Source organism: Papio anubis, chromosome 16 (assembly GCF_008728515.1).
Source record: "Papio anubis isolate 15944 chromosome 16, Panubis1.0, whole genome shotgun sequence".
In the NCBI taxonomy this organism is placed as follows: domain Eukaryota; kingdom Metazoa; phylum Chordata; class Mammalia; order Primates; family Cercopithecidae; genus Papio; species Papio anubis.
The window spans coordinates 24,934,323-24,962,262 of NC_044991.1; the positions used below are offsets into that span (position 1 = coordinate 24,934,323).

Here is a 27,940-nt window from a genome sequence, read left to right on the forward strand (position 1 = left end):
GGGGGAGGTGGGGGAAGCGACCATACACTAGGGCACTAGTGACCACGGAGACTTTAACCAAACGAGGTGCCCACCTGAGACTTCTGCGTGTCCCAGTCACTCTGTCCTCTGCAGACAGCATGGCTGTGTCTGAGCCATTTCTGACTGTCAGAGAGGGGAGTCAATGTGGTGGCCTTTGGGGACTGAGAGGCGGAAAAGGATAGCAAGGACTGGGATCAAACTCAACTCCTAAGATTAGCTGATGTGGGGACATCAGGTGCACACTTACTAAAATACAGACCCAAAAATTTCAATCCCTTGATTAGAACCCCTCCATCCCCCTGCCAGCCCATCATCTCCCCAGGTGGACCTGGTGATAACCCAACACAGGCATTCACAGCCTGCACTGGTGGATGTCTTGGCCTCTTCTCCCACAACTCCTCACTCACTCTGAACCTACTTCTCTGAAAAACCTGCCCCTTTTATGCCTCCCTCCTTCATACTTTCTGATCCTTCTGCCTAATGTTTCCTCCCCTTGCCAGAGGTGAGCAGTTTCTTATGCTTCGAGGCCTGACTATGATATTACATTGCTGTCAGGTTTCCCCAGATTCCCAGTGAGAGTACGAAGCTCCCTCCTCTAGGCCTCAGGGCCTCCTGTATCCCTGGGTGATATGAGCCCTCATCAAATCATATCATCGTCTCCTGGGATCACAGCAATCTCCCAAACCAAACTGAGCATCATGAACACCAAAATATCACTCATCACGGAAATTCCACCCTCTATTGCAAGACAATGCTCCTTAGAAATTCATGGCTAAAAGGAAGACACAGCCGTAGTCTTCTAGGAGTGTACAGGCAATTCTAGAAATAATATGGGCTTTTTCAACAGGTGCAGCTAACCACCATAGCACACGTATACCTATGTAACAAACCAGCATGTGCGGTACATGTATCCCATCTTTTGTGTGTGTGTGTGTGTTTTTAGAAGAAATAAAGAAAAAAAAAAAAAAAAAACAGTGGACTTCAGACTCAAAGAGACCTGGGTCCTGATCCAGACTCTGCCATGTCCAGGCAAGGTGACCCTGAGCAAGTACTTCCACCTCTCTGAGCATCAGTGGCCTCATCTCAGAAGACTGCTGGGAAGAGTAACCAGGATGCTGAGTGTGAAGCTCCTAGCACGTGGCAGGGGCTCCCATCCCTTGGCTGCCACTGGTGGGTGGACATGTCCCAGGAGTCAGAGACAAGGTGCTCTGTCCTGGCTGTCTCTTACCTGTCCTGTGCAGACGCAGAGCCTCCAGGATGTGGAACCCAGCAAGCTGCACCCTCAGTGCTGGGATATCCAGGGCCAGAGGTGCACCTGCCCCAGGCTTGTCTCTACCAGGCTGTGGTGGTGTAGGAGATTCCTGCTCACTCCTGCTTTCCACCACAGGGTTCAGTACCAGGCAGTGGATAAAGTGCAGCCGGGACCTTTTGATCATGCTGGTCAGTGCATCCTAGGACCAAATAGAGGGAAGTCAGGGCCAGTTGTCTCAGAGAGACACAGAAAGGGGACTGGACCCTCCCCAAATATTCATTAAGCCCAACCTGGGCATCTTTGGGGCCCCTATGCCCTACATCAAGGAGCTCCCACTACAGCCTGATTTGGACTCATGAGAAATAATGGTCCTTGTTGAAACAGATGGAGAAACTGAAGCATGGAGAGAGCAAGTGAGTGGCCCCAGGTCACACAGACCAGTGACAGAAGAGCTAAGACTAGAACTCAGGACTCAGGCTAAGGGCGTTTCCACTATAACCCACCAGGAGGTTCATTTTTTTTTCTTTTTAAAAATTAATTCATTTATTATTATTATTTTTTGAGACACAGTCTCACTCTGTCACCAGGCTGGAGTGCAGAGGCACGATCTCAGCTCATTGCAACCTTCTCCTCCCAGGTTCAAGCGATTCTCCTGCCTCAGCCTCCCAAGTAGTGGGACTACAGGTGCTCACCACCACACCTGGCTAATTTTTTGTATTTTTAGTAGAGACGGGGTTTCACCATGTTGGTCAGGCTGGTCTTGAACTTGTGACCTTGTGATCTACCCGTCTTGGTCTCCCAAAGCGCTGGGATTACAGGTGGGAGCCACTGCGCCAGGCCACTACAAGGTTTATTTAAAGGTGTCCTTCCCTTGTCTCAGCCCATTCTCATCTGTGCTCAGCCTGGCCACTGACCAATCTCATGCCCTCCTTTATTCACGGATTCACATTCCAGGTCTAGGTACCACATTTACATTAAGCTGGGCCCTGCCGCCTTGCCCCGGGGGAACCTGGTGGTGAGCAAGGCAGACAGGGCTAGTCTGGCTCTCATACGTGTCACTGGAGTCCAGAGGGCATTCATAGCTTGTAGGAACTCCTCCAGGCCTCTCAACTCAACACCAAGCAGCACAGGCTGAAGGCCTCAGACTTGGATCGGTCACTTCCCGGGGGTGTGACTAGAGTCAAGTTTCATTGCTGCTGGGAGCCCCCATTTCCTCCTCTGTGGGGCGTGGGGTGACGCTCGCCCCTCTGGCCTTGCTGGGGAGGTTAGAGATGATGTAGGCACATGACTCAGCCCAGAGGAGATGAGGATGGAGGCAGTGAAGGCCAGGACACCATGAGACAGGGTGTCTACTCACCATCTGCAGCTTGATCTGGGAGCACGGGGCTTTCCTCCTCACCGCGGCCAGGCTGCTGGCAAAGGTCCTCCTCACCATGCGGTTCCTCTGCAGGGCCTGCTGGGAGGTGCCCTCCAGGCCTGCCACAGCCCGGCACACAGGAGGCAGCTTGGCTCGGGCCTGGAATAGACTCCGCAGCTCCTCTCTGGTGGGGAGGAGGAAAAAGAGAGAGGAGCTTTAGGAAGTTCTTGGGAAAGCCTTGGCCTGGGTGGTGGCAAAGGGAACAAGCCTTCTTGCTTCCTGCTCCTCTGCTTCCTAAAGCCTCCTCTACAGTCACGTGTCCCAGCTGCTCTCCTTCATTCACAGTCTCTCCTGCCAGGTGAGGCTTTGCTTCATGGCAAATGCCAGCTCCTTCCCGATGCCCGTCTTCTACCTGCAAATGCTCCCTCTCTCCCTCGGCTTAAAGCATCTGTCCTATGGATATTCTTGTCACTTACATACCTATAGCAATACTACGACACCTATACTTCCTTAGAGGGCAAACTCCTCTCTGCTATTCCTCGACCAGGCCTAGCACACAGTAGGCATGCGCCATGTGTTTCATGCAAGAAGGAATGACTCAGGCTGGGCATGCAGTTTGTGGAGCTGCAAGATAATGTCAAATAAATACCCAGCCTGGGCCGGGCGCGGTGGCTCACGCCTGTAATCCCAGCACTTTGGGAGCCCAAGGCGGGCGGATCACGAGGTCAGGAGATTGAGACCATCCTGGCTAACACGATGAAACCCCATCTCTACTAAAAACACAAAAAATTAGCCGGGCGCGGTTGTGGGCGCCTGTAGTCCCAACTGCTCGGGAGGCTGAGGCAGGAGAATGGCATGAACCTGGGAGGCGGAGCTTGCAGTGAGCCAAGATCGCACCACTGCACTCCAGCCTGGGCGATAGAGCAAGACTCCGTCTCAAAAATAAATAAATAAATAAATAAATACTCAGCCTGACACCTGAGCAGATAGTGCCTTCCCTCAGCATCCCTGTCATGAACAGGTTCTGAGGTTAGTGGCCAGGGTGCTAGCTTTTTGTTAGTGGTGGTGGTGGTGGTGGTTTTTTTGAGACAGAGTCTTGCCCTGTCGCCAGACTGCAGTGCAGTGATGTGATCTCGGCTCACTGCAACCTCTGCCTCCCGGGTTCAAGCGATTCTCCTGCTTCAGCCTCCCAAGTAGCTGGGACTATAGGCACCCGCCACCAGGCCCGTCTAATTTTTGTATTTTTAGTAAAGACAGGGTTCCACCATGTTGGCCAGGATGATCTCGATCTCTTGACCTCATGATCTGCCCGCCTTGGCCTCCCAAAGTGCTGGGATTACAGCAGTGAGCCACTGTGCCTGGCCAAGGTGCTAGCTTTTTAAGTGTCTATTCCAATAAAGCAGAGCTGGCCTGCCCTCTTCCATGAGCCAACTATGAACCAGGCTGTCTAATAGGTCATCTGCTATTTTATGTCACCAAAGCCTTCTTAGACCAGACATGGGAGTTTTGGGACCCCATTCCCATTTCTTAGATTATGAAACTGAGGTCCAGGTCACGTAGCTTAAAAGAGGGAAAAACAGAATCTGAGCATTTTCCTGACTCCAAAGCTGGGCTATAGCCGCTGAGTCTTGTAGCCTCGTCCAACTCTTATTTATGGTGCAGGAAGCAGAAACCACCAAGAGAAGGGAGAGCGACTGCCCACGGTCACTCAGGTGACAAAGGGCAGGGCTGGGACTCAACCCGGGCCACCTGGGTCATCATTCAGTCCTCTGTGTGCTCGCAGCTCCTGTTGTCCCATCCTTGGCCTGGATCTCTCTCTAGGAGCTGGATGTTCACGAGCCCCACTCCTGGATATGAGTTTCCAGTCAGCTCTGACATAATGTGCTGGGAATTCTCTAAGCATCTCTTAGACTCAAGCTGGGTCCTGGCTGTGCTCCTGTGTTGCTGTGTTGAGCAAAGGCAAGCCACTTCACCGCTCAGGGCCTCGATTTTTCTCATGTGTAAAATGGGACTAAGGATCTTGTGTTGTGATAAGGATTAAGAAGATACTAATAAAGCGTTTATGCTGATCTGAGGCATATGGGGGTAGTGAGCAAGTGGTCCTTTCTCACCCTGGTGCCCACCTGAGACACCAGCACCTCCCTGGTGGTCTCAGTTTCTCTTCTTGTCTCTAAGCTCTACCCCTGCAGAATTCCAGCATTGAACTTGGGAGCATGCGTGCACACACACACAAACACACACACGTACACACACATGCACACACACACACCACACACACACACACACACAGCATTTTCCAATAACCCTCTGAACTAAAAGCAGAGAATGCTGCCAGCCTCATGCCAGCACTCTGGGCTGAGCAGCCAGGGAACATGGTGAGCTTTTTTTAATGCTACAAAACGTATCATTTCAGTTTTACGACTCCCTAGTTCTTGAATGTCCATAAAAGTTGTTCCAGTCACATCATCTCTCAGATACTTAATGAAAGGCAAAGTGCCAAAATAAGAAGTCACAGCTTTTTAGCTTTTGTTCCACCTCCCCAGAAGGCCAGCTTTTCTCCTCGGCTGGGTTTGCTCTGGCCCCAGGGAGACATTGCACTGCTCCAATTCAAGTTATGGTTCTTTGTTCCATTATGGAGGGATGGGATTCCTGGGCTGGCCCTCCCACACTGTGTTGTTGTAGCTGCATGGTTTAGGTGGGAAGGAAAACACAGCGCCTCCAATGCCCCATCCCCGTCCCCAGCCCTGGCCCAACTCACCTTTTTGACTGTTGCAGGACCTGGGGTGCATCCAGGGCTGAGAGGTTGGGCTTGGCTCTGTGGAGCCAGCCCGTGAGGTCGTACCGCACAGGGTCCCATCCCAGCTGGTGGAAAATCTCACACTGGAGGGGCTGCTCACAGGTCCGCAGGGCAGAGGACCCTGGAAAGAGACATGGTGGCATGAGTGCTAGGACCTGGTGGGGACACATTGCAATCAGCTGGCATCCCCTAAACTTACAGTATCTATCTTAATGTGTTCCCAGATAGCTAAAGCTCATGGCTGAAGGCACCCACGTTTCTCCTGCTGTGGTGAATTTGTGTACATTATTTCCAAAGTGCATTTTATTCTTTCTTGCTTTCTTAAATCTAGGATACCTGTTTTTCCCAAACATCATCTGCATACTCAATCTCCTTGAGTTTTTCTATATATATAACCACCTATCACCTGGGCTGTGATTTACTTAATGTTTTCTTTAAATCGACTTACATTTTCACAAGTACAGTACATTCATTTTAAAAGAAGAATCATATTGCAGATTTGATGTGCAAGACATGTTCGTTTTCTGATATGCATGGCAATTGGGATGAAATATTTTATAAATATTTAGTTGTATGCCACGTAAAATCATTTTTAATACCATCAACCAAATAAATACAGGGAATACTTTTGGGAGATACGGGCACACTGGTTTCAAGAGACAGGGTGGGAGAAACAAATGGGCCTGATCTTGGGGGCTAGAGAAATCCTAGGTTCTTTACCATTTATTACTGTGTGAAGGGTGCCAAGCCCTGTAAGTCTGTGAGCATCAGTTTCCTCCTCTGTAAAATGTGGAATAAATAATGCATACCTCCCAGAGTGGCTTATGGCTTAAAGGAGATAATGTACGTAAAATATTTTAGTACAGTGTCCAGCTCATAATGGTCACTCAGTCAGCTGTAATGGTTATCACTGCCCTTGACTGCACTTAAACCTTTGCTGGTGTTCCCAAATCACAAAGTGTTGTTTATGTTCACATCCCCAGTGCCCAGCGTCATGCTTGGCACAGGGAGAGTCCAGAAGTGCTTGCAGAATGAATGCATGGATTAATTAATTGAGGGATTGCTGTTCATTTATTATATCACTCTAACTATTGTGATGCTCACAGGTTGCAATCACAGGTTTGGGATAGCTGTCCCCACACTGAATGACTGCAGATGGATTTTGGGGTTTTTTTTTTTTTTTTTTGAGACAGAGTTTCGCTCTTGTCGCCCAGGCTGGAGTGCAATGGAGTGATCTCGGCTCACTGTAACCTCCACCTCCCAGGTTCAAGCAATTCTTCTGCCACAGCCTCCCGAGTAGCTGGGATTACAGGTGTGAACCAACATGCCCAGCTAATTTTGTATTTTGAGTAGAGACGGGGTTTCACCATGTTGGCCAGGCTGGTCTCGAACTCCTGACCTCAAGTGATCTGCTGGCCTCGGCCTCCCACAATGCTGGGATTACAAGCATAAGCTACTGCACCCGGTCCCCAGATGGATTCCTATTAAGAGTGGTCAGATTATCATGACTCTTGGATGTATCCGGAACGATCTTACTTTGCTTTCCCATCCTGCTATTGCCAACATACTCGCATGCACTAGGGTCCTAAGTCTTCCCCTCAAATCCTAATTTGCTGCCTCTAAACTCCAGTAAGCTAGGAAACAAAGGACCTGCATTTCTTGGAACTCCCTGCAAAAAAAAAGCAGTGTGAGAGTCTGCAGCTTTCGTGAGCCTGTGTAGGAGTAAAGGGCGTGGCATCTGCCACCTGTGTGGTTGCTTAGAGGTACTCTGTGCTCACTTCCCAGATTGCCCCTGTCCAGGATAATGGAAGTTACCAGCACAGAACCCTTCTAATGAAGTGAAGTTTCCCTGTTTCAAGAGTGTCCTGTGAGGCTTTCAGAGCCGTGCAGTCCTTGCCCTCAAGAAAGTCCCCTTCCAATGGGAGAGTAAAGCACCCACGGGGAGCAAGGTGACAAAGCACACACCAGGCTTTGGCACAAACGTCCACACTGCATTTGCAATGCCACAGGTATCTGTTTACCTGGCTGCCTCCTTCCACTGTACTGGAAGCAACCTCAGAGCAGCGACTGGTCGACTCATTGTTAGGCTCAGCAGTCAGTACAGGGCTGGGCTCTGAATGAGGATCATGACCGAGTAGGGGACAGGGAAGAAAGAAGAAAGGATGTTGATGTTTGCTAAGCCCCGGCTCCTAGCACTCTCTGCTGGACATGCCAGCATGAGTGATTTCACTCTGGTTGGTGATGTGAGCATCTCTGGGCTGGTTTCTAGAAGATGACACCGAAGTTCAGAGACATGAGGCAGTTTGGCTAATGGCGCACAGCAGGATGAGGCCACAGGTCTGCTGGTCCAAAAGCCTGCCTCTGTCCAGGGTGGTGTCCAGCACATGGAGAGGCCGCATTTCCCAGGCAATGTCCTGGAAAACAGTACCCAGGTTCCAGGCCTGCTTGTTCCCCTCATTCACTCCTCTATCCTGAAGTTGACTTTTATTCCACAATTTTGTCCATGAAAGCATTTCCCATGAAGTCTTTGGCTTTCGGGAGCCCCGTGGATACTTCTGGAAGATGGAGCCTTATCCAGCATATCTTTCTCACAACTTCAGGCTTCGTCACCTCCCCCAGGAGCCTGAAGCTGAGGGGGCCCCTAGACAGGGCTCCCTCAGCCGCTGCAGGTCACACTCAGAGGTTGATGAGGGCCTGTCACCTGACTGTCCACTGTGCCTGGGCTCCATGAGGGCTGATCCCTGCTGACCTTTGTGGGAACACTCAGCAAATGTACCTGAGGTAAGGGAAAGAGGTCATAAACAGCGAGCCCTGGGTCAGCCGGCATGCCCCAACTGTTCTGGATGATCGAATGTTCTCATTAACTCAGAGCCAACCAGAAAGCAATAGGTGAAGAGAACTATTTTTTCTTTTGAAACAAAATGTCGTAATTAATGTGTCTTATCAGGGGGTTTAAGGCAAAGGATGTGGACAGAGTCTCTCCCTTGGGAACTGAGGGCTTTCTAGCATCCCGCTAGGGATGTCTGCGACTGACACGACAGACCTCATGGATAAAGGGGAGGGGCCCCAAATCTAACCACATCCCCTTGTGCCCACTCCAGCCTCACTCTGCCATACGCCTTCTGCTTCCAACCCTACTTGCCATCTCTTTTGCCTACAAGGCAGGATCCAGAAAACATTCCCTTTGATAACACATTTCATTGATTCTGGATCACTGAGTTTTCACATATTCATCAGTTTTGTAAAAAGGATTCACTGTGCACCTCATCCCACCAGCTGTGCCAGCTGTCGTCCCCGCAGAAGTGACCAGCCTCGCCCCTGTCACCACGCAGCTGGCCTTCCCCAAGGGGAAATTACTGACGAGCAAGTGTGGGACATGCCCCGGTGACCAAAGCAGCGGGGAAGAGAAAAACCAGGGAGGGAGCCAGGACCACAGGCAGGGAGGGGTCACTGCTTTCCACAGGGAGGTCGGGGAAAGGCCACGGGCAGCACTGGGCTGGAATGTGGCGGAAGGGCCCTCCAGGCAGAAGGTGCTGCTGACGTCAGCGCCCAGAGGTGGGAATGTGCATGGTATGTTTGAAGAGCAGCAAAGGGAGCTGTGTGATGGGAACAGGAGAGGGGAGGGGAACATGCAGATACGGCCTTGTTATGATCAGGGCCGTGGGGAGACAGTGAACGGGAACAACTGCCCTCAGGGAGCGCCGGGTCGTAGGGAGAATGGCAACAAGCAAGCAAGCAGAGAAACAACCACAACTTCACAGAGCCTGGCAAGGGCCCTGAAGGAGGAAACGGAATCGTGATGGGGTCGTGAGGCTGCCAGGGGGACAGCTTCAGACAGGGCAGGGAAGGCGTCTAAAGGGGGACCTCTGAGCAGAGCTGAAGGAGTGGGAGGTGGAAATGCTCCGTGTAAGCAGCACCTTCATCCTCACCACGGTCCCCGGGTTTCACCAGGACTGCTGTCCTACGGAACCGGGAGGAGACTTTCCAGGAGTCACCAACAGTGCAGTTGAGCGGTGAGCAGGAGCCACCTCAGGGCTCTGGGGCCCAAAGCCTGGGCTTCCCCAGCTCTTTCTCCTGGCTGGGTGAGTGAGATGGATTTCACTCTGAGATGTGAGTGAGATGGATCTCACTCTGAGATGTGAGTGAGATGCCTCCCTGCCTCCCCAAAATCTCCGCTCCTGAGCCCATATCATACATAGAGACTGGGGTCCCTTTGACAGCCTGGAGAGCTACAAGTCCGCCTGGCCTTTGGAGTGAGGCTGCCCAGGTTCAGTGCCAGCCCTGTGCTCGGCGCCTACAGGGCCCTGGGAAGCCACTGGACCTCAGCAAGGACTCAATCACCTCCCTGTAGCTGGGGTGCAGTGAAGCCCACAGGCCTGGCTCCAACCAAGGGCTCCACAACTAGCAGTTTCTGCCACTCATTCATTCTCCTTTCCCAGCTAGCAAAGGGGCAGACGCATCTCACACCCCAGCTTGCGTGGAGGGGAATCCATCATTGCCAGGATTAAGTAAACGCCAGGACCTCTGCAGGATGAGCACGGCCAGGACTGCGGCATGACTTCCTAGGTCCTAGGCACTTTTGCTTTCATGGGCACCTTCCTCCATGAAAATATATATACACACACGTATATACACACATGCACAGACATGTATACAAACACACTCATACATATATACACATATATACACACACACATATACAAACACACTCATACATATATACACATATATACACATATATACACATACACACATACAAACACACTCATACATATATACACACATATACACACACATATATACAAACACACTCATACATATGTACACACATATACACATGCACACACGTGTACACACATATATACACACATATAGACACACATATACACACATACATATATACAAACACATACATATATACACATATACACATACACGTATACACACTCATACATATATACACACATACACACATACATATATACACACACGTATACACACACATACATATATACACACACATGCACACATATACAAACACACTCAAACATATACACACACATATACACTCATACATATATACACAGGCACACACACATACATGTATACACACACATATATACACACAGGCACATGCACTACATACATACCCTCACATATACAAACAACTAGACATACACACACATGCACATACACAGGCACACATGAATACACACATACACATATAGACACACATATACACATATACACACACATGTTCACACACATACACATATATTTACACACAGGCATACCCATATACACATACATACACACACATACACACATACTGTTGTGCAATGGGAGGTGGAGATGCCTCCCTGCCTCCCCAAAATCTCCACTCTTGAGCCCATATCATACCTAGACACAGGGGTCCCTTTGACAGCCTGGAGAGCCACGAGTCCGCCTGGCCTTTGGAGTGAGAACTCCAAGAACTGCATCATTAGGTGATTCAGCCCTTGTGGGAACACCATAGGGTATGCTTACACCAACCTAGATGGTACAGCCTACTACACACATAGGCTGTATGTACAGTCCATGGCTCCTAACTACAAGCCTGTACAGCATGTGACCACACTGAATACTGTAAGCCACCATAACACAATGGTAAGTACTTGTATATCTAAACGCATCTAAACATAAAAAAGGTGCAGTAAAAATATGGTATTATCATCTTATGGAATCACCATTTGTATACACAGTCCGTTGACTGAAACATTGCTAGGCGGTGCACGACTGTGTGTGTGTGTAATCCCAGCACTTTGGGAGGCCAAGGCGGGTGGATCACTTGAAGTCAGTAGTTCCAGACCAGCCTGGCCAACATGGTGACACCCCGTCTCTACTAAAAATACAAAAATTTAGCCAGGCGTGGTGGCAGGTGCCTGTAATCCCAGCTACTCGGGAAGCTGAGGCAGGAGAATTGCTTGAACCCGGGAGGCGGAGGTTGCAGTGAGCCGAGATCGCGCCACTACACTCCAGCCTGGGTGACTAGAGTGAAACTCCGTCTCTCTCTCTCTCTATGTGTGTATATATGTATACGTATATATGTATATATGTATATATGTATACGTATATGTCTATATACACACATTATATATACATATAAATTACACATATATACACACATATATGTGTGTATATATAATTTAATATATAGGCATATATTAAAGAATTGCACTTGACTTGACCTAAAAGTTCTTTTTCGTTCCAGAAATTAAAACGTTTTCTGGGAGAGAACAGCACACGCTGGGCACACGGTGGGGTGAGGAGGGAGAGCATCAGGAAGAATACCTAATGGATGCTGGGCTTAATACCTGAGTGATGGGACAATCTGTGCGGTAAATCACCATGGCACACATTTACCTATATAACAAACCTCCACATCCTGCACATGTACCCCGATCTTAAAATTTAAAACAATTTAAAACCACATTTTCATGGGCCCCCAGAACACCAGGCACTGTGCCTCCATGATGGGCAGAGAAGTCAGCTCTGCGCCAGTCACTGGCAGAGCCAAGCTCTCTGGGAATAATTGAGGGATTTGCACTGTGAGCTTGCTCCAGGGAGAGCTGCAGGCATCAGATGCTGTTGCTGCTTCACTGGTTAGACAATCCTGTCCGGATGTAGGCAGAGGAATCCACCGTGAAAGTCTCAGACAGAGGCCTCTGCTGGTCACCATAGGGCGGAAGCTTCTGGCGGCACTCACTCACTGGATGGTGACTCTTCTCCCAATTTCTTATAAGCCGTTCCAGCTGGACAATCACCCGAAACATTCCATCAAGATGCATCTGTCTACATCTCCAATGACTTCAACGTGCCCAAATCCAATGGTCATTCCTCAGCCCACACCTCATTTGACCTTTCAGCCCCATTTGATACGGTCGATCCCTCCCTCCTCCTGTGGCGTTCAGGGAGACACATTCTCCTGGGATTCCCTCCTGCCTCCCTGACCACACCTCGGTCTCCTGCGCTGGTTGTTTGCCTTGTCCCTGACACCTTGACATAGGAATGTCCCAGAACCTAGTCCTTGGACATCTTCTCAGCCAAGTCTCATTCTCTCAGTGACCTCAACCACAGCCACAGGCCTCAGTCTTCTTCTTTCAGACGCACCCGCCTTACTGTCTCTTCTCTGCTGGAAGGGCGGTGCCATGTGGGTGAAGATGTGTGTTTTCTTCACTGATGCATCTCCTGGGCTAGGACAGTGGCCGCCACGTATTAGGTGCTCCATCCATATTTTCTGAATGGACCAAGGAATGAGTGAGGAAGAGCACACATCCTGGCCTCAAAGAGGGTTGGGACTGATAAGATCACTAAGTACATTTACCTTCTTCTTTTTTTTTTTTTTTTTTTTTTTCAGATGGAATTTCACTCTTGTTTTCCAGGCTGGAGTGCTGTGGTGCGATCTTGGCTCATTGCAACCTCCACCTCCCAGGTTCAAGAGATTCTCCTGCCTCAGCCTCCCGAGTAGCTGGGACTACAGGCGTGTGCCATCACACCCAGCTAATTTTTTGTATTTTTAGTAGAGATGGGTTTTCACCATGTTGGCCAAGCTGGTCTGGCACTCCTGACCTCAAGTGATCCACCCGCCCCGGCCTCCCAAAGTGCTGTGATTACAGGCGTGAGCCACCACGCCCAGCCAGTACCTTTGCCTTCTTAAGTGCCTAGTGGTGTGGGGATCTGAGTCTCAGATCCAGACAAACCATGTTTTGAATCTGCCTTTTGACCCTTCTCCTCTGGGTGACCTTGCACAAGCGTTTCTGGAACTCAGTTTGGGAATAAGAATATGTATCTCTAAGTGTGGGGCAGAATCCTACCAGAAGATATCCATAAAGCTGAGGATGCAGCTGAGTGGAGCAATGCAACACTCCCCAACCCCGGAATCATGTTCTCTGTCACCATCAGCATCCTCATTCTCATCAATAAACCTGCAACACCTTGCCCCTGGTGACAAAGCTCTGCACGCACATAATATGACCCAATCATCATAGCAGAAATGGTAGAGAAAAAGGGGGCAAGGGGTGACTTCTTTCCCCATTTTAAAAACATATCAACTAAGACTACGAGAGGTTTGCCCCATATCATGCAGGGGAAAGTAGAAATAACTAGACTTCAACTTGGAGCCTATGGATACCGAATCTCATGATCACTTTGTTCTGGTTTAACGTCTTCATCTCCCCTCTTGCTCCCCCTTCCACCAATCCAACTCCCACCAAGTGCTATGGACTTTACCTGCTAAACACCTCCAGAAGCTTCTACCTCCTGGGGCAGGCCAGCTCCTCTCTCACCCTGGCCACAGCCAGCTCCTCTCTCACCCTGGCCACCTGCCTTCCTACCATATCTTCACACTACAGCCTCAGGGAACTTTCCAGAATGTGAAGCTCATCATGCCTCCCACTGCCTAGAATCCTTCATGGCTTCTCGTCGCTCTAGGGTTAAGACCTTTGCATGACCAGCAAGGGTCTCTGCAGTCTGAGCCCAGAAGCCATCTCCAAACTTGTACTGCATCATGTTCCTGGCTCTCTGTTAGATTCATCTGCACGCATCTCCCACTGGCTACCAGAAAAATGAGATGCACCCTGATGCGCCCCATCAGAGTGCAGTTGCAGGCTCAGTGTGCACATGTGTGCTTGGCTATGAGCTCGTCCCTTCCCCATGAGGACGTGGCCCACTCCAGGCTGGTTAACTACCACATGGAACAGTACCCAGCACACAGTGGCTGCCCAATGTGTTCGTTGAATACTGGAATGAATGAAAGCACACACAGGCTCATGCACATTCACCTCTGCACATTGGAGCCTCTGTGCAGGCCTTCTCAGGCCTTTTTCTGCAGCTGAGAAGGATAGATTCCAACACCCAGGCTGGACTCAGGCCCCATCCCCAGCTCGTTGCTTCCTTACCTTCAGTCCCAGCTCCTTTCTTCTCGAAGGCAGCACACAGACGCTCGAGCACCACACTGTCACTGGAGCCCTCTACACGGACTTCCTCATCCAAGACCCAGAAAAGGCCTTTGGCATCCTGGGCACCTCCTCCAGCTGGTAAGCGGACCTAGTGGGAGACCCAGGATTCATTGAAGGGCCCTGATCCCCATCAGAGGCCTGTCTTGGGCTTCTCTTCCCACCGAAGGGGAATGGGAGCATCCAAGTCCCAAGCATCAGGACTCAGAATGTGCCTACCCCAAACCATGCTCCCATTCACCCCAGACTCTCAGTGTTGAAGCCACAAAACGACAGCAACTGCTCATTTGCAAACTGTCCAAATCCTGCCTCTGTGCTCACCTCCTGTGTGGTCTTGGGCAACTTACTACACTTCTCTGAGCCTTGTTTCCTCCTGTGTAATGAAGAATGAAAATACCTTCCTTGGAGGGCCGTGGTGAGGATTTAACAAGGGGAACCCTCTGGGCATTGCACATTTCTAGATACATACAGGCAGCTGGTCTATTTGTGCACAATCAAACGAGAAAGGATTAATTCTGTCTGCATCGTTTCCTCTAAAAAGTCCTTGTATTCTTTTTTTTTTTTTTTTTTTTTTTTTGAGACGGAGTCTCGCGCTGTGGCCCAGGCTGGAGTGCAGTGGCGCGATCTCGGCTCACTGCAAGCTCCGCCTCCCGGGTTCACGCCATTCTCCTGCCTCAGCCTCCTGAGTAGCTGGGACTACAGGCGCCCACCACCGCGCCCGGCTAATTTTTTGTATTTTTAGTAGAGACGGGGTTTCACTGTGGTCTCGATCTCCTGACCTTGTGATCCGCCCGCCTCGGCCTCCCAAAGTGCTGGGATTACAGGCGTGAGCCACCGCGCCCGGCCCCTTGTATTCTTTAAACTAAAATCTTGGGGAGGAAAAAAAAAACAATAAGCACTCAAAGAACATTTCAGAGAAGGTGAACATGATTCAATAGCACAGACGTAGAATTTTAAATCTAGCCATAAGCTTCAGAGATCATCTAGTCAACCCTGTAATGGTGCATATGGGAAACTGAGAGAGGCCTGCGGAGTTTAAAAGGCCTCTCTGAGGGCCCACAAGGAGTTGGCACAACCAAAAGAAGGCCAGCAAGTGGTTATAGAGGAAATGCAATATGCACAGTGACCAACTGTCCTACTGTGCCCAGGACATGAAACTTTCAGTGCTAAAGCTGGGAAAGTCCTATGCAAACCAGGACAGTTGGTCACCCTAACTGAGGAATCCACACCCCTCAGAGGCCTGGAGAGGGGAAGGGGGCACATCCAGGGTCTCATGGATGGAGAGCCAAAGATGCAGAGCTGGAACTGGATCCCAGGCATCCTTCACCTTGGCCTTTTTCATTGGTGCTGAAACTGATAGCCAGCCCATGCTCAGAAGGTCCTCAGAAAATAGCTGTGAAGGTTGGGCATGGTGGTGCATGCCTGTAATCCCAGCCACTCAGGAGGTTGAGGCACGAGAATCGCTTGAATCCGGGAGGCAGAAGTTACAGTGAGCTGAGATCATGCCACTGCACTCCAGCCTGGGTGACAGAGTGAGACTCTGTCTCAAAAGAAAAGAAAGAAAGAAAAGAAAAAGAAAGAAAGAAGGAAGGAAGGAAGGGAGGGAGGGAGGAAAAGGAAAGAAAGGAAAGGAAAGAAAGGAAAAAAAAGGAAAAAGGAAAAAGAAAGGAAAAAGAAAGGAAAGAAAAGAAAGAAAGCAAGAAAGCAAGCAAGAAAGACAGAAGGTAGCTGTGCAGCCACAGGTCCTGCAGACTACCCTGCCCCCTGCCCTTCCCAGCCAACACTGCTAAATCAGCCCTTCAGGTCCACCCTTTCCTAGGAGAGGCACAGGTGAGGAAGCACAGTGTGGAAGGAAATAAACCAGACAGATGCCAACCAGAACACACTGAGCTGAAAACAGCCAGCCGGGCTTACACAGGAGAGGGCTTTGCAATGATGGGTGTAGCCCACTGTGTGCCAAGAGAAAGTTTGCAAGCCAACTCTGGTCAGCAGGAGACAAGGAAGGAAGAAAAGGACAGGGGCAGCCTGCAGTGTTAGATGGCAGGAGAGATGCCACCAGCAGGGTACCTCCTGTGTGCCAAGCATCATATCAGGTGCCTTATGTGCAATATCTCATTGATGTTCACAGCAACCCAGAGAAAGTAGCATCCCCATTCTGGAAATGAGGAAACTGAGGCTCAGAGAGGTGAAGCAACACACCCAAGGTCACCAAGATTGGACCCAAGCATGGCAGGTTCCATGGCCCAAGCACTTTTGTACTAAAATGTGAAGAGGAAGACAAAAAAATCAAGTGAAATTGTCCCAGGCAGTTCTGAGTTGAGTAGAGGTAAAGATCTGGGGTAGCAAAGTGAGTTCTAGGGATGGAGAGAGTGAGGTAAAGACTCAGCTTCCCTCAAACTAACACCTGTCTGCCCCTAAATGAGTTCAGGGCCCTGCACCCAACATGGTCCCCTGTTCTCCAGTCCCCCAAGGTCCCCGGTCTCTTCTGGGAACAGCACCTTCATTCAAACATCTGACCTTTGCAGGCCAGAGTGGCTGGAGGCCTCTGGCCGTGAGCCCTGAACTCACTTTGGCTCAGGCCTCAGCCTCCCAGGCATGGGGCTAGTCTAAGACATAGACTCAGACATAAAGGAGAGCAGCAGTTCTCAACCTGATGACGCTTAAACTTCCATTGTTCAGGCCACAACCCAGACCAATTAACACAGAATCGGGGGGTGGGTCCCAGGCATCCACGTTTCCAATGATCCCGGGGTGACTCTAGGTGCAGACGGCATTGACAACTAGTAGACTGAAGACTCAAATCCACGAGCATTTCAACATGGCCAGCCGGCATCTGAGAGCCTGGGCTGGCTGGGCCCCGTGTTACCTGAGAGGGATTGTGATCCACAGCAGCCACAGTGGTCCCTGGGGAGGGCTCCGGGAGGTCAAACTGCACAGGAACACCTTCCTGGAAAAAAAATCGCAGGATTTAAAAGTTAGTGCTTTCAGTGAGCTGAAGGGGGAAGAAAACTTCTGAAGAAGGAAAAAGCGGAGAGGACTTCCATCACCTCTTGGCCCTTTAAAAAAATGGTTTTAAAAATTTTGGCAAAAGATACATAGCAAAAAAGTTACCATTTTAGTCATTTTAAGTATATAGTTCAGTGGTATAAGATACATTCATGTTGTTATGCATCCATCACCAGCAACCATCTCCAGAACTTTCTTCATCTTTCAAAACGGAGTCTCTGCACCCAGGAGACTTAACTCCCTGTTTCCTTCTCCCCTAGCATCCTGCTTTCTGTGCCTCTGATCTTGACTTTTCTAAGCAGCTTATGTAAGTGAAATCATATAGTATTTGTCCTTTTGTATCTGACTTACGTAACTTAGCATAAAGTCCTCAGGGTTCATCCAGCCTGTGCCATTTTGTCAGAATGTCCTTCCTTTTGAAGGCTGAATAATACTTCCCAGTAAGTGCGTATCTCGTGATGTGCATATCTCATTTTGCTTGTCCATTGCCTGTCAATTGCAATCCACACGTGGGTTGCTTCTGCCTTTAGGCTATTGTGAATAATGTTGCAGTTTGGTGCACAAATACCTGTTTGAGTCCCTGATTTCAATTCTTCTGAGTATATACCCAGACATGGAATTGCTGAATTACGTGGGAATTCTATTTTTTTTATGTTTTGAGGTCCACCATTCTGTTTTCCAGAGCGGCTGCACTATTTTACATTGCTACCAATACCGCACAAGGGTTGAAATTTCTCCACATCACCCCAACACTTGTTATTTTCTGATTTTTTTTTTTAGTAGCCATTATAATGTGTGGGAGGTGGTGTCTCAATGTGGTTTGGATTTGCCTTTCTCTTACAATTTGTGATGGTGAGCTTCTTTTTGTGTGCATTTGTAAATCTTTGGAGAAATGTCTGTTTAATTAATTTTCCCAGTTGTTAATGAGGTTGTTTATTCATCACCTTTTAGCCTTTGTGTGGGAAGAAAAATTGTCAATCAACGCTCCAATGACATTCTGCTCATCATACAGGGTGTCAGCCATAACGCTGACAGCTTTATCAGAAACCGGTAACTCAGTCCACACTTTTAAAATATTTACTGAGAACATAATGAGGCTGAGTGTTCGGTGCTGGAAGTAACAAGTGTAAACTATGAGGAATAATAGTTGCCACAAAAAGGTCACCAGAAGCTGGGTGCGGTGGCTCACGCCTGTAATCCAAGCACTTTGGGAGGCCGAGGCAGGCGGATCACCTGAGGTCAGGAATTTGAGACCAGCCTGGCCAACATGGTGAAACCCCGTCTCTACTAAAAATACAAAAATTAGCCGGGCATGGTGGCAGGTGCCTGTAATCCCAGCTACTTGGGAGGCTGAGGCAAGAGAATCACTTGAACCCAGGAAGCAGAGGTTGCAGTGAGCCAAGATCGCTCCATCGCAATCCAGCCTGGGCAACAAGAGCGAGCCTCCATCTAAAAAACAAAAAATTTAAAAAGTCACCAGAAATGTCTGGGAAGTGCTGTGGACAAAGATGTTCATCACAGTATTGTTTACAAAGCCTCGAACTTAGAAACCACCCTGATGTCTATAGGAGAGGAAATACAATCAGATGCAACCACTGCAAGCAGGTTTACTAAGATTTGTAAGTGAAGGGAGGTGATGTGAGCAATGTAATACTGTGAGGAAAATGACAGACAACAAACTCACGTGTACGGGAAGATCCAAAATCCACAGACAACATAATAAAGGGAAAATGGTAAAAAAACAAACAAACAAAAAAAAAAAACAGAATGGTAACAGTGGTTGCCTCTGGATGGGAGGGCTAAAGGAGATTGTATCTTTAGTTTCTTTGTACTTATATGAAGTTTCCAGTGTTTTAATTAAAAATGTATTACTTTGATAATCAGAAATAAGTGAAATATTATGGGAAAAATAAAATAGCTGTTACACTCTTTATTCTTGTTCATTAAATGCTCAAAACGGCCCCTTTGGGGAGTATGGTAACAATGACCATAAAACAACCCCAGTTCTCTGCACTTTTCTATATCCATACTCTCTGCAGTGACACTGCAGTGCCTCCATCAAGAAGTGGAGCCTGTTTTCCTACCGCTTGAATCCATGCTCAGCCTTAGACCTGTTGTGACTCACTGAACACAGTGGAAGTGATTTTGTGCAAGCCTCAGGTCTAGGCCTCAAGGTCCCCTGCCCACTTCTGCTTGCTCTCCTGGAACCCTGCCCAGCGCTATGAGGACAGCCCAGGCTAGCCTGCTGGAGGATGAGACATTTGTAGAGCAGGGACAAGGTTACCCCAGACAAGGCCTGCCTAGATCCGCTCACAACCAGCTGATCCCACACGTGAGAGAGCCCCGCCAAGATCATCAGAGCCATCTACCCCAACCTACACCTGAATCTGAACACAAGCTCAAGAACTATCCTGGACCAAGAGAGCTGTCCAGGCCATCCAGACACTTGGGAGCAACAACCAAAGATTTTTTCTAAAACACTACATTTGGGGGTAGTTTATTATGTAGCATTATTATGGCAAATCGTAACTGATACAAAAGTATTATTATCTCTGTTTTCCACGTAAAAAAATCGAGGGTCAGAGAGGGTAAGCGCCTTTCCTAAGGCCACACAGTCAATAAGCGACAGAGTTGGGATCAGACCTCAGGTTTCATCAGCGTCATCTGTTTGAGATCCATTTATGTTGGTGCTTTATTTTTATCACCAACTAAAGAAATGAATGTAACTTCAATACTTATTATTCTATATTATTGAACTAATGAACAATATGGCCATTTTTAATATTCTGCCAGTAGCACTTGTTGCAATAAAAGTGGTCACACCTTCAGGGAAGAAGGTGGGAGTCATCTAGGGAACTGAAAATCCTCTCATTTTCACGTGGGTGATAGAGACACACGTATGTTCATTTGGGTAAATTCATTGAGCTATATGCTTCTGATTTATGCCCTTTTCTTTGTAATTTTTTGTTTGTTTGTTTCGAGATGCAGTCTCTCTTCGTTGCCCAGGCTGGAGTACAGTGGCACAATCTCAGCTCACCACAACCTCTGCCTCCCGGGTTCAAGTGATTCTCCTGCCTCAGCCTCTCGGGTAGCTGGGATTACAGGCCCGCGCCACTGCGCCTGGCTAATTTTTGTATTTTTAGTAGAGATGGAGTTTTGCCATGTTGGTCACGCTGGTCTTGAACTCCTGACCTCAGGAGATCCGCCCACCTCGGCCTCCCACAGTGCTAGGATTACAGGCATGAGCCACTGTGCCTGGCCTTATATTTCAACTTAACCTTTTTTTTTTTTTTCTTTTTTTATGAGAAAATAAGATCTGGCAGGATCAGGCCTGTACATGCTTCCTGGTTCACACACAGAGTTTCTCTCAGGTGCCTCCTAGAAGAGGAATTGCTGGGTTTTGGGGTGCATGCACCTTCAACTTTGTGAGAATCACCGTGCTGTGCTGTAGAGGGGTGTGCAGCCCACTGCTTCCACCCACCCACAGGACTCGAAGGACATTCCCCACTCAGGCAGATGTAGACTGACTCTTGCAGGAGCCTTTTGCTTAAGTGAAGCGGGAGAGGATGAAGCAGTCATCCCAAAGAAAGGACAGCCATGGAAGCAAGGCCTGGGGAAGTCCAAGTTCCTTGATGCTTCTGGGCTGCAGGGTTCAGAAGGTGGCGGGGGGAGGCTGGACTGTGGAGGGAGCAGCAGAGGTCTGGGGAGCCAGGCCTGGGGAAAGGGCTTTGTTCCCTGGTGAACCGAACAGGGTGAAGCTGCAGGCTACTGGGGAATGGGAATCCCACACTTCACATCTGACCTCACACCCTCCATGGAGCTCTGGTGAGGGCCCTGCTCCAGCCCAGGCCTACCTCTCGGTATCGCTGCAGCGTGGAGACAAAGGTCCGCTGGTAGAACAGCAGCTGCAGGCGCTCATGGGCGTAATTGTGGCACAGCTCCTCGAAGGTGGCTGCCCGGTCCTTGCCCTGGTGCCGGGGGTTCTGGAAGCCTGGAGAGTCCACCACCATGATGGAGGCCATGGAGAGATGGTGGGAGGAGAAGGATCTAGACAGAGAAGAGGGAGGTGAAATGTCTGAGATGGCATGGAATCTAGGAGCACACTCATCCAAGCCTCCAGTAGAACTGGTTTCAAAACTAAGCTCAACTCTTATAGGCTGTGTGACCTCAAGCAAGCTACTTAACCTCTCTGAGCAGGGGTTTCCCCAACTGTTAAATGAGGATGGGGGTGAGTAGATTTATCCCAGGGACAGCTATAAGGACTAAAGGAATTAAACTGCCTCCCACTGGCCCAAAGTAAAAAAAAAAAAAAAATGACTAGCTTATGGTCACCCAGCAAGTCGGCTACCATGTGAAGCCTAGGCCCTCCTTTCCTTTCTTCAGAGGCCTATTAAAATCAAAAAACTATTTTATTTAATACATCAGTTTACAAAATTCTTCCAAGCTATCACCTCCTTGTATTCTCCTGATGAATCTGTAGGGGTGGACAGAGCAGGGATTATTCACATCAAAAATCAGGACTTAAGAGACTTTAGAGCCAGTCATATGTGGGCTTCAATCCTTGCTCTGTGACAGAGAGGATGTGTGTCTCTGAAGAGTTGCCCAACCTCTCTGAGCCTCCACCGTCTCAGCCACCGTCTCAGTTAATGATGGTGACTAGCTCAGAGGGCTGTTGTGAGGGTTGGGTGTGATAAGCTTCCATGGCCGTGAAAGCAAAGTTTGCCACGTGGTTAGTGCTCAGTAAGTGCCACCTGCTATCATCACCATGAGTATGATCAGCTAGGAGCTTTTCAGGGCCCTTAGTTGAACCTTGGTTCTTCTCTTGTTTGCTAAGGTTTTCCAACTATAATATGGGGATAATAAGAGCAGCCACCACATAGACATGCATGAAGATGAAGTCGGTTAATTCTTGGCAAGACAGACACCTACTAGGTGCTTATAAATGCTGTAGTAGGTACTTTGATCATCAGTGCAGCATTTCACAGACGTGGCCTCTGAGAACCCAAACCTCGAAGCAGCTGCCCTTCACTGGTGAAGGCAGTTTCCTCCGCCAGCAGTTCATTTCCCACTCCCAGTACTCCCTTCTCTAAGCACGCATGATCCCCTTGGTTTCTAGATAATATGTCTGTGGGCTCAGATGGTAATTACTTCGGCAGCGTCAGAGGGACTTGATTCTGTGTCCACGACAACTTGGAGAAACCCGGCTGCTCTGTTGCTACGCGCCAGCCTCATCCCTTTAACAGGATTTCAGAAGCCTAATTATGCTTTCTGCTTTCACAGAGGAGGAAGGCAAGCCTTTGCCTAGGCTCTGGATTAGCTCTGCTGAAAAAACGGCTTCAAGGGTTTCCAAGCATGGGCTCAGTGCCTTGTGCATAACGATAGAAAACAGAGGCTCCTCTGGCCTGCAGCCCCACAGAGGCACATCAGAGGCACACCCCGGCCCACTCCAAATTTCTACCATGTTGCTCCCATCCCCAGCAAGACAATTTTGAAAAATAAATGGATGAGAACAATGTGCTAGGCTATTCAGGGGAACTGAAAGTATGAGATGAGAATGTGGCATTGTGTTTGCATCTCGGTTCTCCCCTTCACGCTTTAGTCTCCTCCTCTGTACAATGGGTCCATGTGAGTACTCGGTGACGCAAAGCAGGTTAAACAATTAGTACAATCCCTGGCCCTCAGTAGACATTCAAAAGTGCTTAGCTTTTATTGTTGGTATTTTTACAAGAATTTGTTTTGTTTTGTTTTGAGACAGAGTCTCGCTCTGTCACCTAGGCTGGAGTGCGGTGGCGTGATCTCGGCTCACTGAAACCTCTGTTTCCCAGGTTCAAGCAATTCTCCCTGCCTCAGCCTCCCGAGTAGCTGGGATTACAGGCGCCCACCACCATGCCCAGCTAATTTTTGTAATATTTAGTAGAGACAGGTTTTCGCCATGGTGCCAGGCTGGTCTTGAACTCCTGATCTCAGGTGATCCTCCCACTTCAGCCTCCCAAAGTACTGGGATTACAGGCATGAGCCACCACGTTTGGCCAGGAAGAGTTATTTAAATTCATTATTTCTTTTAATCCTCACAACAGTCCTTGGGGAGAGAGCTATTGTACAGATGAGGAAAGGGAGATCAGAAAAGTGAACTGATTTACTGACCACACAGCCAGTGGGTGGCCAAGGTGGAAATTAAACCCAGCACTGTCCACCTTAGAAACCCTCTCGCCAGCTGAAAAACTGCCACTTTGCTCAACTGCCCGGTATGTGAATTCATCTGTGCACCTGCAAAAGGCCAACTGTGTGCCTAGGGAAAGGCCCCGTTACCTGTTGATGAGTGAGACCACGGCCGCAAAGAGCTCCTGGTACAGGCCCGAGGCCATCCCCTCCACACACTCCACTCCTGTCATCTTGAGCCCTGGGAAAGGGGATCAGCATTCTTGGTTAGGGATCTTGCCTGGGGCCAAGGACATCACTGCAGAGCAGCAGGGGCCACTCAGCTTAGAAAATCCTTCTTTTCTTGCCACATCCCTCCACTGCTGAAATTATTTCCCCAGGTTCTTAGGACAAAGTCTAACTGTCCTATCAGGGCCTACAGGGTCCTATGTAACCTGCCCTACCTTCACCCCAGAGTGATCTCCTGCTCATCCCTCAGGGCTCAGCCTAAATGTCACCTCCTCGGGAAAGCCTTCCTTGACTACCACCACCACCACTAGGCCAATCCCCAGCTCTACCTTGCTTCTAATAGCACTTCCCATAGCATAATCTTTCTAGTATAGTTATTTTATTAACCTGTGTCTCCCTCATGAGGCTGGGTGTGCCCTGAAGATAGACCCTGTCCCTGGGTTTATTGATCTTTAAATTGCCAGTGTCTGGCATAGAGTAGACACTCAGTAAGTGTTTATGATTCCTTTTCTGGAAAGAAATTTGGCTATTTTGTATTAGAAGTCATAAAATGTTCGTATACTGGGACCTAATCATTTCACTCCTAGGCTTTTATTCTAATGAAACATTCAGAGAAATAAAGCTTGCTGGGGACATAGGTTCTTCCAATTGTTGATTAAATTGGCAAAAATCACTTTTTTGAAATGACTTGAGTGCTCAACAATAGAAAATGGGTTAGGTAATTTGTAGTCTGCCCATACAAAGGAATGCTTAAAGTCAGGTATGAAGAATATTGAATGAGATTGGAAAAGTGCCTACCTAGAATGTCAGGAGGAATATAAAAGCTCAAAAACTATAATTACAGTTGTGGACTCGATTTTGCTCTAACACACACACACACACACACGCATGCACGCACGTATACGCATCCCATTACAATCACCAGCCTTGATTAGGGTGCATTGAACAAAGCAGAGTGAGGAGTGTAGGGGGTCAGATCACAAATTATGTCCCTTAAGTTTTAGTTCCGTCTAAAAAACTGAAAACACAGTTTCCAAATCGGTGCGCACTAGTGCCTGGAGGAGTAATTCTGCTCGTACATTCCAGGCAGCCCACTGCAGCCCCGAAAGCATTTCCCACCCCTCCTCGGAATCCACCCCCAACCTGGGCTGTTGCTAGGCAACCCACAGCCTCCCAGCCTCTCTCCTAAGCCGGAAGGTCCCCTGCCTGCTTAATGTCTACTCTTGAGACCTCAGCCTGAGAGGTTAACTCAGACTCACAAAGTGGTGACTGCATGTGTCTGTGCCTGTGTGTGATGCGCCCGTCCTTAAGTATGTGTGTGGTGTTTGTGCCTGTGCATATGTGTGCACATGTGTGCTTGTGTCTATGCATGTGTGTGTAGTTGTGTGGTATGTGCATGTGTCATATATATCTGTGCACATGTTTACACACACACATGCCATGCATATCTGTGCATGTGTGTGGTGTGCATGCTTGCAGTATATGTGTGCTGGTGTCTGTGCATGTGTGTGTTCATGTGTGTGATTCTGTGGTGTGTATCTGTGCACAGGTATACATACACAACTTGTGCTGTGCATATGTGTGGTGTGTGCATGCTTCTGTGAATGTGTGTGTATGTCAAAGAGGAGAGGTAATCTTCAAGAAAAGCACAGCTCACACCAGAGCACAGACCTGAAAGGAGACACAGAGGGCCAGTGGGGTCCAAGTGACATTAGCCCCTATGCTGAAGTCCCCGGAAGGTGGAAGCAATGCCAAAGGTGCAAAGGAGCTCCAAGAGACGGGTCCCAAAACCACAGCTCACAACACTTCTACTCATTAATCCCAAACTCTGTTGTCTCAAGGACAGCAGCTCTTAGAGAGCCCCCAAAGATGCACAGAGGCTGCAGACTTGGGACTCGGCAGATCACATCCTCGGTAAATCACATCCTTGCAGGTACAGTACAAAGTCCTCCTGCTTTTCCCCCATGGCAGTTCAAAACGCCCTTGTTCTTCCAGCTGCTCAGGCCAAAATCCTAGCAGCCACTGCTGGTCTCTGCCCTTCTCTTAGGGCCCACGCTAACACCTCAGCTTGTAAACTAGACCCTGAATCTGTCCCCACCTGCCCCATCTCCACAAGCACTTCCCACCACCACCTATCACCTGGTGATTTTTATAGGTTCCCAGTGGGTCTCCCTTCTCCCACTCACTCCCCAACCTTCATCCAGGCTGAGCTTCTTAAAGCCAAATCATGCCATCCCCCTGCTGAAGGCACTCCATGGCTTCCCAAGGGTCTGAGAATAAAAACCTTCGTTTATAAACCCTTAGTGAGCTGACCACACCTTGCTCTCCACCCTCATCTTCTCCCATCCGTCCACCTTGCACCAGCCATTCGGGCTTTATTTCCATTCCTCAAACAGAAAGACTAGTCTTTCCTCTACCTAGCAGGTGCTCAGCAAACATGAAATCCAATGGAAATGCATTGGTCCATTGGCCCTGCCCATGGCATCCCCTCCCCACAGCGCGGATCTCCCTGCCAGGTTTCAGCAGCCTTCATGACCACTGAACCGAGGTAGTTATTTGAGCATTAGCATTGACCAGGTAGAAACAATGTCCCTTTCCACCCACGATGGCTTCCCCTGCACCTAACACAGGCCTTCATAGCGTAGGCCCTTAACAAATCTTTGATAAAAAAAAGTTAAAGAATGCTGGTGTATCCCCAGGAGCTGGCCCAGAGGGGGCCCAGCTCACCCAGAGAGGCAGCAGCCTCGTACCTGAGCTGGTTTCCTCGTCCTCGAGGCCCCTTTGGCTTGGCCCAAACGTCATTTGCTGGATGATCTGTCGAAGGTGGTGCTTGAAGGTGGCCGTGTTCAGCTCCTCATACTCGCAGCCGAGGGCCTCGGCTGCATAGTTTGCCCACTCAAACCTCATGAACTGCTTCCGGCCCACTGCACAGGGGACAAAACAGAGGCGTGGCAGTGAGGCCGTGGGCATGGGGGGGTGAATGAACGCCCAAGAGGACCCCGGAGAATCTCAGCACCCTCCCAATCTCCAGGCCAGCCCCCTCAGCAGGGAGCTTGGACAACCGCCCAGGCCTGGACCCCTAGGCAATGGCCCTGGAGGAGTCAGCTTTCCCAAGAGACTTGCTTATCAGACTTCCTTGCCATTTGCATTTTTGCATTACTTACTTGTTCTTTCTTTTTTGCTTTTCTTTTTTTTTTTTTTCTGAGACCGGAGTCTCGCTCTCTCGCCCAGGCGGTGGCGCCATCTTGGCTCACTGCAAGCTCCGCCTCCCAGGTTCACGCTATTCTCCTGCCTCAGCCTCCCGAGTGGCTGGGACTACAGGCACCTGCCACCACTCCCGGCTAATTTTTTTTGATTTTTAGTAGAGACGGGGTTTCACCGTGTTAACCAGGATGGTCTCGGTCTCCTGACCTCGTGATCTGCCCGCCTCGGCCTCCCAAAGTGCTGGGATTACAGGCGTAGCCACTGCGCCTGGCCTGCATTGCTTACTTTTTCAAAGCGATTAAAAATATCATGGGGAAGCACTCTAAATGTGAAATTGGGGAATAGTTAGTAAAATTATGATTGATTCGCCCACCCACATATCCATTTACCTATCCATCCAGGCATGCACTATCCCCTGCAAGCCGCCTACCTATCTTTCAACTCCTCATCCAATCACACATCCAACCATCTAACCAGCCATCTGCTTACTCTGTACATGTTGACTGAGCTCCCTCCATGTGACAGGCACTATGTCTGCCACCGAAATCAATGAGCAAGACAAACAAAGTGCCTGTCCTCATGGAGCTTATAGTCCGTTGAGGGAGTGTGACAGTAGACAAGTAAACAAATAGATAAGATCATTTCTGGCCATAAAATTATAAAGTTCCCTCAGCTCTCTGCCAAACAGAAACTAAAGCAGGGTGCTGAGATCAAGAGAGACTGAAGAAGTCGTTTGATATCTATGGTGGTCAAAGCGGGCTCTATCTGAAGTCGTGATACATTAACTGAGCTATGAAGGGTGAGAAGGAGCTACTACATAAAGAACCAGGGAAGTGCTTCAGAGGTTGAAGGAGGAGGCAGTGCAAAGGTCCTGGGGCAGAAATGAGCATGGTGTGTTAAAGGAATGCCAAGCAAACCAGTGT

The 27,940-nt window shown here is 49.0% G+C and overlaps 1 protein-coding gene across 3 annotated transcripts in view; it reads right to left on the reverse strand.

Moving 5' to 3' along the window:
- MYO18B (myosin XVIIIB) overlaps positions 1 to 27,940 on the reverse strand; it is a 297,367-nt gene that overhangs the window by 188,224 nt on the left and 81,203 nt on the right. For all 3 annotated transcript variants that reach the window (XM_031656039.1, XM_031656040.1, XM_031656038.1), the window contains exons 13-20: positions 26,564 to 26,737; positions 23,736 to 23,826; positions 21,281 to 21,473; positions 17,287 to 17,367; positions 14,364 to 14,511; positions 5,389 to 5,548; positions 2,631 to 2,814; positions 1,250 to 1,472 (exon numbers count right to left, since the gene is read on the reverse strand). In XM_031656039.1, the coding sequence (XP_031511899.1) occupies positions 1,250 to 1,472; positions 2,631 to 2,814; positions 5,389 to 5,548; positions 14,364 to 14,511; positions 17,287 to 17,367; positions 21,281 to 21,473; positions 23,736 to 23,826; positions 26,564 to 26,737 (1,254 nt within the window). The remainder of the gene's footprint in view (positions 1 to 1,249; positions 1,473 to 2,630; positions 2,815 to 5,388; positions 5,549 to 14,363; positions 14,512 to 17,286; positions 17,368 to 21,280; positions 21,474 to 23,735; positions 23,827 to 26,563; positions 26,738 to 27,940) is intronic.